This window comes from Olea europaea, chromosome 2 (assembly GCF_002742605.1).
Source record: "Olea europaea var. sylvestris chromosome 2, O_europaea_v1, whole genome shotgun sequence".
Taxonomy (NCBI): Eukaryota; Viridiplantae; Streptophyta; class Magnoliopsida; order Lamiales; family Oleaceae; genus Olea; species Olea europaea.
The window spans coordinates 13,693,578-13,704,424 of NC_036238.1; the positions used below are offsets into that span (position 1 = coordinate 13,693,578).

At 31.0% G+C, this 10,847-nt stretch overlaps 1 protein-coding gene across 1 annotated transcript; it reads left to right on the top strand.

Moving 5' to 3' along the window:
* The first annotated feature begins 6,917 nt into the window (after positions 1 to 6,917).
* On the top strand, positions 6,918 to 10,847 carry LOC111411564. The gene is made up of 2 exons (XM_023042081.1): positions 6,918 to 7,368; positions 10,155 to 10,847. The coding sequence occupies exons 1-2, from the start codon at positions 7,034 to 7,036 to the stop codon at positions 10,621 to 10,623; spliced, it is 804 nt and encodes a 267-aa protein (XP_022897849.1). The 5' UTR covers positions 6,918 to 7,033; the 3' UTR covers positions 10,624 to 10,847.

Sequence of the window (10,847 nt, forward strand, 5' to 3'; positions counted from 1 at the left end):
GATTCAATTCCATAATTATATTTGTATCCAAAGGCTCCACTTAGTAAATACTAAAAAAATTCTTATTTTGATTCGACTCCTCTTAAAATTGAATCGAACTGAACCATTTCTAGGCCTATTCAAGTAGTTGGTAATTCATAAGAGCTAATAATCCAATAGGAATAGTTCTATTTGGGTGGTGCGATTTCACTTTTATGCTTTTTAGTTTCTTGTTGTAAATGTTTGCTACAAAAATACTTTGGATTTAATATGTAATGCCAAGTGCATGGGACAGCTCTTAGTTGTTGTTACTTTAGGTTTTTGTAATGTGAAATTGTTCTACTGCTCACAGGGGGCAGATAAGACTGTCCACTTGCACAGAAAAACCTTATTTACGATTTTTTCAAAGTGGGCAAGATAAAAATTCACTGTTGACAAAAGACCATTTTTATTTTGTAATGTAGGTGACTTGGAGAATAGGGTTTTCCCATCATCTTCTTAACATCCAATACTGTTGTTCTTGTATCTAGTAGGGACTAGAGACCTCTAATTTGCAAATGGTCCAATTCATAACTAATTTTGGAAACTAGTCTTTACAATTTAATAATTACATTAAATTACTCATTTTTTTTAATGGAGCTTTTGGAAAGAAATTTAAAAACACGTGAAACTAGATGAGTACCCTATCTCTAATTAAGTACAAATTGTGTTTGAAGAAACTGATTTTTCATGTATTTAGTGCATGATTAAAATGATAATTACAATTTAAATATGTCACTTACATCAATCATAATCATGATATATTTAATATTTAATTCACTCTAGGTTAGGTCACTTGTTATATGAGGGCAATATTATCGAAAATTTTTTTTTTTTTTTTTTTTTTTTTTAACTCGTGAAGCTAGATGAGTACCTCTATCTCTAATGAAGTATGAATTGCGTTTGAAGAAACTGATTTTTCATGTATTTAATGCACGATTAAAATGATAATTATAATTTAAATATGTCACATACACCAATCATAATCAAGATAAATTTAATATTTAATTCACTCTATGTTAGGTCACTTGTGATATAAGGACAATATGATTAGAAGGTTTTTCTTCTTTTTTTTTGGGTAAAATTTATAATTGGATAGTTAGTAATAGTAAATTAGTTGGTAATCCTTTACTAAGTACATTAAGTAGAAAAATGGAATTCGAAATAAGAGTAAAATTTCTAATAGGTATAGAAGAACCAATTCAGGTGACATTAGCACCATCTAGTTCGATACTAAAGGACTTTGCTTGATGTACATAATTTTTTTGTACATCAAGGTGTCATCCACTCACATGGGATAGGATCCATCTGAATATTTTATTATGGTGAATCTCATCCCATGTGAGTGGAAGACACCTTCATGTACAAAAAATTATATGCATATAGATTTATCCATAATATTAATCTATCCATTATCCTAAGTCACCCTGGGCTCGACCGACCTACATTTCGCTTCGGAAATTTGGAAGCCCCCAAATGCAGCCACGTGTTTGGATCACACGACCTTAAGTATGTGGTATCTACTCGTAGCACGCTATTTGATTTGCAAGAATTTTCGCTGTTTTTTTTTTTTTTTTTTTTATCTCATAAGATTAGTCTTTGTTCATTGGAAATTAAAATTAAGGGTGCGTTTGAATTTGTATAAAAAAAAAATAATAATAATAATAACAGTATGTTTGATTGATATGAAAAATTTCACCTAAAAAAATATATTTTTCCTATTTTGAGAAAAATAATGACCTATTCCCGTAAAGAATATATTTTTCTCAAAAAAATGAGAATCAGGCATATTTTAAAATGTTGAAAAATATTTAATGGAAAAAATAACAATCAAACACTTCAAAATAGGAATTTGGATAGAAAAAACGATATTTTTCATGGAAAATAAATACAATCAAACACATGGAATTTATTTGCATGAAAATTGTGAATTAAATATGTTTGATTGATTTAATTTTCAACTTAAAAAATATTACACTTGTCCTTTTTTATTGATATGTAGATGAGAGAGAGTTGATAGATGAGCGAGAGAGAGAGAGAGTGGATTTCCTGAAAAATAAAATCATACTTTTCTTATGTGCATTTGAATGCAAACATGAAATTTGCATAAAAAAAATTCTAAATAATTCAATTGTCTAGAATTTATTTGCATGAAAATTGTCAATTAAATATGTTTAATTGATTTACTTTTCAACCTAGAAAACATTATACTTGTCCCCTTTTTTTATTGGTAGGTAGATAAGAGAAGATGAATTGATGAGAGAAAGAAAGAGAGAGTTAATTCCCTGAAAAATAAAATCTTACTCCTCCTAAAGAAAATATTTTCCTTGATTTTGAGAAAAATATGGTATCAAAAGTAGGAAAATACTTTCCATGAAAAAAAATGACAATCAAACAGGACAAAACTAAGAATTTGAGTGAAAAATATATTTTTTATGAAAAATATTGACAATCAAATGCACCCTTGAAGAAAATATTTTTCTTGATTTTGAGGAAAATATTATCACGTAACCAAAAGTAAGAAAATTTTTTCCATGGAAAATAATTACAATCAAACAACACGAAATTAAAAATTTGGGTAGAAAAATACATTTTTCATAAAAAAATATTGACAATCAAATACATCCTATGATTTAATATAAATCAAAATCAATAATTACTTTTTATCACATAGTTTATGAAATTTATAATTTTTCAACTACACATTTTGTCCATTTTTATCAAAATCTATTAAAACTTTGATTTTAATGTTGACCAAATAAGGACATAAAATATTATAACTATGAAATTAAGCATTTTAATTATAGTATTAAGCATGTGTTTGGTTCAACTTAAAATTTATTAAAATTTAAATCAAAATAAAGAATTAATTTTAATCATGTATGTTATATGATCTATAACTTTTTAACTATATAAAACATGAAAGATGCGTTTAGTTGCAAGTATGAAATTTACATGAAAATAAAATAAATTTTAGGCAAAACTTATTAATTAAATGTGTTTGAGAGATTTGGTCTTCAATCTAGAAATATTACACTTGTTCATTTTTTATTTTGGGTAGATGCGACAAAGTGAATATATGAGAAGAAAAAGTGAATTGCTTGGAAAATAAAAATCACTCTTTTCTAAAGAAAATGTTTTTCTTGTTTTATCATGAAAATGTAGTCACATTACCAAAATTTAGAAAATATTTTTTATGAAAAAATTGTCAATCAAACACCCTAAAGCAAGAATTTGGGTGAAGATTGACTTTTTACATGAAAATTAAAGTTATTCAAACACTATAATTTTTATCAAAATTTTTAAAAATAAATTTTTTTATCTAAATTAAACAAGAACTAACAGCCTGTTTGTCACCTTTAAAAATTTAAAATTGTTTGCTATAATTTATTACTTTTTAACTATACATTCTCCAAAAAATACTATTTAAAACTCTTTAACTTTCCAAATAGTGGGTGACAAGCAGGGATTAAATATTCAAGACACTTAAGCATTGAAAAGTTATGTAATTATGTAAGAGAGGAAAAATTTCTTCAAGCTACAAATAATGTTCTTATCATCATCCAAAAAAACAATGTTCTTATTTAAGGGTGCGTTTGATTACAAGTATGAATTTTGCATGGAAAGGAAAAAAGTCTAAGTAATTCAATTGCCTAGAATTTATTTACATGAAAATTGTCAATTAATTGTATTTGATTGATTTAATTTTCAATCTAGAAAATATTATACTTGTCAGTTTTTTATTAGTAGGTAGGTAAGAGAGAGTGGATAGATGAGAAAAAGAGAGAGTGAATTGCCTGGAAAATAAATTCCTACTCTCCCTAAAGAAAATATTTTCCTTGATTTTGAGGAAAATATAGACACGTGACCAAAAGTAGGAAAATATTTTTCATAAAAAAATGACAATCAAACAGCACAAAAGTAGAAATTTGGTTGGAGAAAACACGTTTTTCATGAAAACGGGAGAATGAAAAAAATCCATATATATATATATATATAATAAAAATAAGAAAAGAATGTTGGAAATTTTGGATTTTTTAGGAGTTTTAAGAGTTGGATTTGACCAAATTTGGCCAAATATTATGGACTTAATGTTTGTGGTTAGTTTAGAGGCCAAATATTATTGGACTCATCAGTTTCAAATGAATAAGGAATTAATGCAGAAATTGGGTTTGAAATGTGAAAAAAATATTAAAATATAAAGTGGAAATTACACTTAACCATATCTTTTAAGATCCAATTTCATAAACCAGATCTAAAGTTTGTTTATACAAAAATCAAATATTGATTCAATATTAATAATAAAATTAATTCCCAATTTTCATACAAACTCTAAAAATCACTCATATTCACTCACTACCTCTCCCTCGTTTTCTCCTCAACATTCCCACGTCCTTTCTCTCGTCCAATGCCGAAACCATTGCCTTCATCTTCGTCCAGCGTCAGAACCACCTCATTTCTTAGAGGTTTTAAAATAGTGGGGATACAGTGGTAGCCATCAACTGGTTTTGGGAATTTTTCGTGGGTATAGTGGTTGTGGAGTAATGGAGATGGTGGTGGTGACGATGGTTGTTGGCATAGGTGGTGGAGGTGGCAATCTATGGTAGGCATTTACTGATTTGTGTGGTCTTTGTGTATGAAGTCGATTATGTGTGGTTGTGGTGGTGAATTGTTGGAGTAGTGGTGGTGCTAGCGGAGATGGCGAGGTGGGATGGGATGGCGTGGGTAGCGGTTCGTTGTAATACTGGTGATGCTCTTCACTGTTGCCCGTAGTCGATGGTGTACAGCTCTGATTTGGGTCGATCTGAATCTCTTTTTTGTTGTGATGTTTGGATGGTGGTGGTTGATGTTAGATGAGATTGTGATGGTAGTAGTGCGATGGTTTGTAGTGGCATGTGGTTCAAAAATCACAAGTTTTTTGGTGTGTTTCAATTTGTGGGTGGTGGTGGTGGTGCTCGCGGCGGTAGTGTTTGGGTGGCGATAGCTTTGTTGGATCTTGGTGGTGGCTGTGGTGCTTGAGATAATGGTTTTGCTACCCGGACTGTGGTTGTGGCTGTGGATTGATGGCGGTAGCCGTGTTGGTGGTGGTTACAAATTATTTGATTGATAATGACCATTAAATTGGTTAACCATAACCAATAAAAAAGATAAATTGTGATCTAAAAATTTATTAATCTGTGACCGTAAAATAATTTTTGACATAAAATTCTGATTTGTGATCAAAAAATAATAAGTGACTAATTAAATCGTTAATTTGTGATCAAATTATATAGATTTGTGACCTAAATATATTTAACTAGTAAATTAATTAATTAATTAATTAAATCATAAATAAATTTAAATAAAAATATGATTTTGAAGTTTGAAACTTATTTTCTTAATTTTGAAATGTGTGATACTTAAACTCTTATTTATGAAATTTCCCCAAAAATAAATTAGTGGAAAAAAGAACTCAGCCTTTTCCATATTTTAAAGTAATAGTCACTTGACCATATTACCGTATCCACGTCTCACACTTGACATCAACCTCAAAGGATAAATAATTGAAAAAAGAGTAGGAATAACAAAAAAAAAATTCATTCAACTGGATATTTGCAAATCCCGTCTCAGATGAAGTGGGGATCACCTGCCTAATCCAATAAACAAGATAGGAGTCGTTGTCCCAAAGTGGGCATGGGAAATATGATCTTTGTCCCTCTACCCGTCCCATTTAAAGTTTGTTTTAAATTTAAATTTTTATCAAATAAAAGAAAATTCATTATTTTTAAAAAGAATATGAGTTGTTTAACTAATTGAAAAAAATTAATATTCACTAATTAAAGACATAAAATAAATATAAATATAATAAATTAAGAAAAAAGGATGATAAATACTGCCCCTTCTTGATCCTGTTTGGAATTTGCCTCGTCATGCTTTAATCAAGTATGGGGGCGAGGCAAAATGATAAAAATACCTAACAAAGCAAGGGACGGAAATGACCGACCCATCCCATACCTCGCGTCATTGCCATTTCTAGAAAAGAGCATTGTCGTATGTAGGAAAGAAAAGTGATGTATTTTCATAAATTTGAAATCTAGAATTCTTACACACAAGTGCTCAAATTATAAATATATGAAATTTTAATTTTAATCACATATTCATTAGACACAAATTTTATTAAATTTTCAATCAAATATTTCATCCATTTTTATCAAAAATTGTTAATTCACTATCACATGAACTATTTAACCAAAATTTAACATTGTGAATATTACATATATTCAAATTTAATTCCGTTTCATGTATGGTTTTTAAGCTCATACACCTTAAGGGTTGATGGATAAAGTCTCAAATAAAAAGATTTATCACTTTCATTAAAAGTAATGTAACGTGATATTAAAATCAATTGTTGACTCTAAATTTAATTTTTTAGCAAATTTTTAAACTTCCAAATTAGTATCAATTATTTTCCTTCCATTAATCAATAAATTTATTATTATGATATTGAAAATCAATTAAATCTATTTTATTTCCTTATCTGATACGTTACCTAGTTAATACAACGAACAAATCTTATCTTATTTTCCCTTATTTAAAGGTCATTAATAGTAGGACCAATAAATTTACAGTCAATCCAAATTAAATTCATTTAATTTTATTTCCTTATTACAAATTAATTATCTAATGTATTTGTCAAAATTAAATTGCTATTTTATTTTATTTTTTGGTGCAAAATAATAATATGGCCACGCGGGTATGATTCAACGATTATTATGGCTTAGATCGCATCAAAGACGGGTGGTACACTACACCGCGTAGCACTGAAACCTTTCCTGATATTTAAAATAAAAATGAAAAATCAGAAAGACAATCGTTTCATTTTCCAATTTGATAATATATTTAAATTGCCTGTCTGGATAAAGATAAAGACTTTCGCTGACCATTATCCTGTTTTTCAATTCCTCGTCCTCTCTCAAGAAGTTTCACTTTCTCTAACTAATACGTATCTATATATTTTCGAAACGGTGTCTACGGTATGTCAATCGCGTTCGAGAGAAATAACTCCGGCAACGATCGTCGGGTCGAACGGCCGGGATTAGCTTGCCACCAGATGAATTTTGTATGCCCTATGTATAATTCGGAGGATTGTCAGGCAGCTGATCGGAGTCCAGATGAAGTGGAGCAACTGGAGGAGGAACGGACTGATTCTGTATCGTCGTCATCGACGTCTTCGATTGGGAAGAACAGCGATGATGAGGTGTCGGGCGATGGCGATGGTGACGGCGACGGCGAAGGAGAAGAGGTGCAAAGTGAATACAAAACAGGGGCCCTAGAGAGTTTGGATGCTTTAGCTGAAGTTTTGCCAGTAAAGTATGTGGCTTTTTTTACTCTTTTATTTTGATGAGAATTGCTGATTTCTAACTGTATTAGTTTAGGGTTTTGATTATGATGTATTCGAATGTGTGTTAAATTTGATGTATTTTTTGGGTAGAATTTTTGGTGGTTTAGGGTTTACTTTATTCCCTTTTTGTTTAGGGTTTTGTTGGTTAGTAATTACTTGAAGAATCCACAAACTAAAGGAAATTTTCTCAGAAACACAGGAATATTAAAGAAAAAAAAACTTTTTCCAATTGTGTGGGATTTGATTGTGTGATAATCACACAATCTATCCTTTTAAAGTTATTTATAGTCCTTTAAATAGGGTCTTTGTAATAGAAACACAAGTTTATTATATACAGTTTATAATATTCTAACATGGTATCAGAGTAGGTTTAGCATTATTCTGAGTTAAATTTGTAAGCTTTTGTTCTCTGGTGACGGCCTCTTGCTGCTCAACTTTTCTTGTTTTGAGCGAATATCCACGTTTACTCAAATTCTTTTTGTTTATTCTATCCCATAAAGTCTTTTTCTGTTCTTGATTTAATCTGAATTTTGACTTCGGATTAATTCAAATCCTGTTAGATATTGGCTATTCTTGTTGCTTACTTCTTGGAGAGTTGATTTTCGAGTAAATCGAGAGTTATAAATTTATTTTTTCATCGAATTTATTCCCATCACATTTGTTGTTTTAGCAGCCTCGTGTGCCAAGGCTCTTGTTTCATCAGTATTTCCTTCATATATAGGTATAGTATTGATACTACCCACGAACTTTGGAGTGTTACTATTAAAAATGGTCTATTTTTGCCTATCTGGTTATTAAAACCATTTGAGGTTCTTGTTTTGACCTTGTTCATTATACTTGTGGATTTCTCCTTTCAAGTATTGGTGATGGTTTAGTTAGATTGGTGGATAATGATTTTTCATTCTTACCAACTTTGAGTTCTTTGTTCGGCTAAGTTAGCATACAGGCAATTTTGAAGTATCATTCAATCCTTGGAAGATGAAAATTTGGTTTGATTAATTTAATTTTCAAACTCAATTTCATTGTCGCTACACCATATTGAGTTTGAGGGAGGGTGTTGAAGATATGAAAAGATTGTAAAGAATAATTTCTATGATATTTTTCCAGTTGTGTGAGATTATTTTCCTTGATAGTTGATTGTGTGATTATCACACAATCTTTCATTTTAAAGTTATTTATAGCCCTATAAATTGGGTCATTTATTTTGTAATAGAAACACGAGGGTATTATATACAATTTATAATATTCTAACATAGGTATCCATCCTCCTCCTCCAGTATGACATCTTTCTCGATCTAGAAGTTTGAACACAGCTTTTTTGCACTATGCATTAAGAAGGCAATTGGGAATTTTTCTCTATCCAAAAAAGTGAATTTACCAAGAATTATCTGATATTAAATGCCCCAATTAATCAAAAGCCACTGACTTTTACTGTCCCTTCAGCTATACGATGCGTGTAGTTGTATGAGATGATTAAATAGGTGGTTGACATGTAATATTTAGTGCATTGGAAGCACTTTCATGTTCTCTCTTCCTGTCTCTATACACCTCCATCTCCAACTTGGCAAGCTCATGTTCCCAAGGTAGAGTGGAATTCACGAGCATCAGGAGTTTTGTTTGTCAATCGATCTGAAAACTCTCGCTTTCTGCTTCTCTTTCATTGGTTTTGAATTTGGTAAGGTGTTAGCAATGTCTCCTGTGAGGTTTCTCTCTTTATTTTGCACTCTTTAAAATTTTCTTTATTGTTTGTTGAGGATTTGCTTGTTGAAGTAGCTGTATATCTGGCTTAAGATCTTTGGATATACTCTATGCTCATTTCATGGCTCAGGCTCACACCAAGATGCCGACATTAGTATCCAAGTATAAGAATCCATTTGATGTACCCTTGACTGCTTGATGGTGCTATTCTTCTGTGTGAATAGAGTATGATTTTGTGACTGGTGTTATTACGAATTAACATGAGAGCATTAGAGTGGTGGTCCATTTTCATGTTTCCACTGCTCTGTTTTTTTAAGGTTTTTCCCTCATATATCCTAAATCATTAGAAGTTTCTGACAGATAATGCATAAAAGTAGAGTGGGGGTGGGATCATTTAGTAGATATGTATTTAAAATGATTTTGACTGTTAGATATGCAAATTTGGAAATCTTTTACGGTTTGTAAGTTGATAAAATTCAGCCTGATAAGACTAGTAGATGAGAAGTGCAGAAACTATTGAAGCTGTACCTGTATTGGGTCAAGATTGCCTTCTTAAGAAATGAAGGCAAGCTTGTAGTGCTTTGTTTCTTTGTCTGGTTTAATATATTGCACTGTGCTCATGAATATTTCTTTGTAGTGGTGTAGTGGCTTATCATAATTGAAACCATGTTTCATATTTTTTCCATAACCATAAGAGAAGCATTATATTAGAGAGGTTGACTTTCATATTGTTATTCTGAGACCTAGAAATCAGACAATTTAAGTTCTTTAAATAGTTTCTGTCAACAGATTATGTTCTGTTTTCTTTTTTACCTATATCTTTCTGCTAATGTTATCTTAATTTATTTATTTTTTAGGTTGTGTTTTGGGTTGGGGGGGCGGGTTACTCGTCTTGAGAAACTGTTTTCTAGGTTTTAAATTCCTGGATCTGTCAAAACATTCTTCTGCTGCAATTTTTCTTCTTGCTCTCTTAAAACCGGGTGGAGGTTATACTTGACTTTTTTTTTTTTTTTTAATGATACAATTTCCTGATGGCTTCTGTGTTCACTTGTTTCAGGAAAAGTATTTCGAAATTCTACTGTGGTAAATCTAAAAGTTTTACCAGTCTATCCGATGTTATATCATTGTCCTCCGCAAAGGACATGGTTAAACCAGAAGATGCTTACACTCGTAGACGCAAGAACTTGATTGCACACAAGTACTACCTGGACAAGAATTTTAGTAACATTTTAAGAAGCAACAGTGGTGGCATATCGAAAAGATCTGCCAACTCTAGAAGCACATTGCACCTTGCAGCAAACATGAGTAATAACAGCAGCGCTTCTAGCTCGTATTCAACATCACCTAGTCGCTGCCTTCCTCCTCTACCACCGCATGCAAGAAGACCCACAAATTGTGAATCTTTATCATCATCTCCTGATGAGAAGTTCAGATCATTGCGATCTTTCTCTTTGTCTGATTTACAAGATGCTGATGCTGTGAGTCCAAGCGTTACTGGCCTATTGGTCGACAAGAGAGAGAAATAATGCAAATCATGTAGATCTTTCCATCCCTAGTAGTTCATCGAGGCGAAGACATGCATTGTTTAATGGCCATTAAAGTTATTATAGTAGTCATACTTTATCCTCTGTTAATGAGTTTTGTTTAATGTATTATTACTATTTTCTTCTCTGACTGCTGTTCTTGTATATCTCAATGAAATTTTTGCAAAATCAGAAAAGACACCCACCATGTCGTCTTCTTCTCTCCA

What these genes read in the sequence shown, in the direction of transcription:
- LOC111411564 (XM_023042081.1), top strand. Translation starts at nt 7,034, where the DNA reads ATGTCAATCGCGTTCGAGAGAAATAACTCCGGCAACGATCGTCGGGTC. An exon ending in GCTGAAGTTTTGCCAGTAAA is followed by an intron (nt 7,369 to 10,154) that starts GTATGTGGCTTT and finishes CACTTGTTTCAG; the next exon opens with GAAAAGTATTTCGAAATTCT.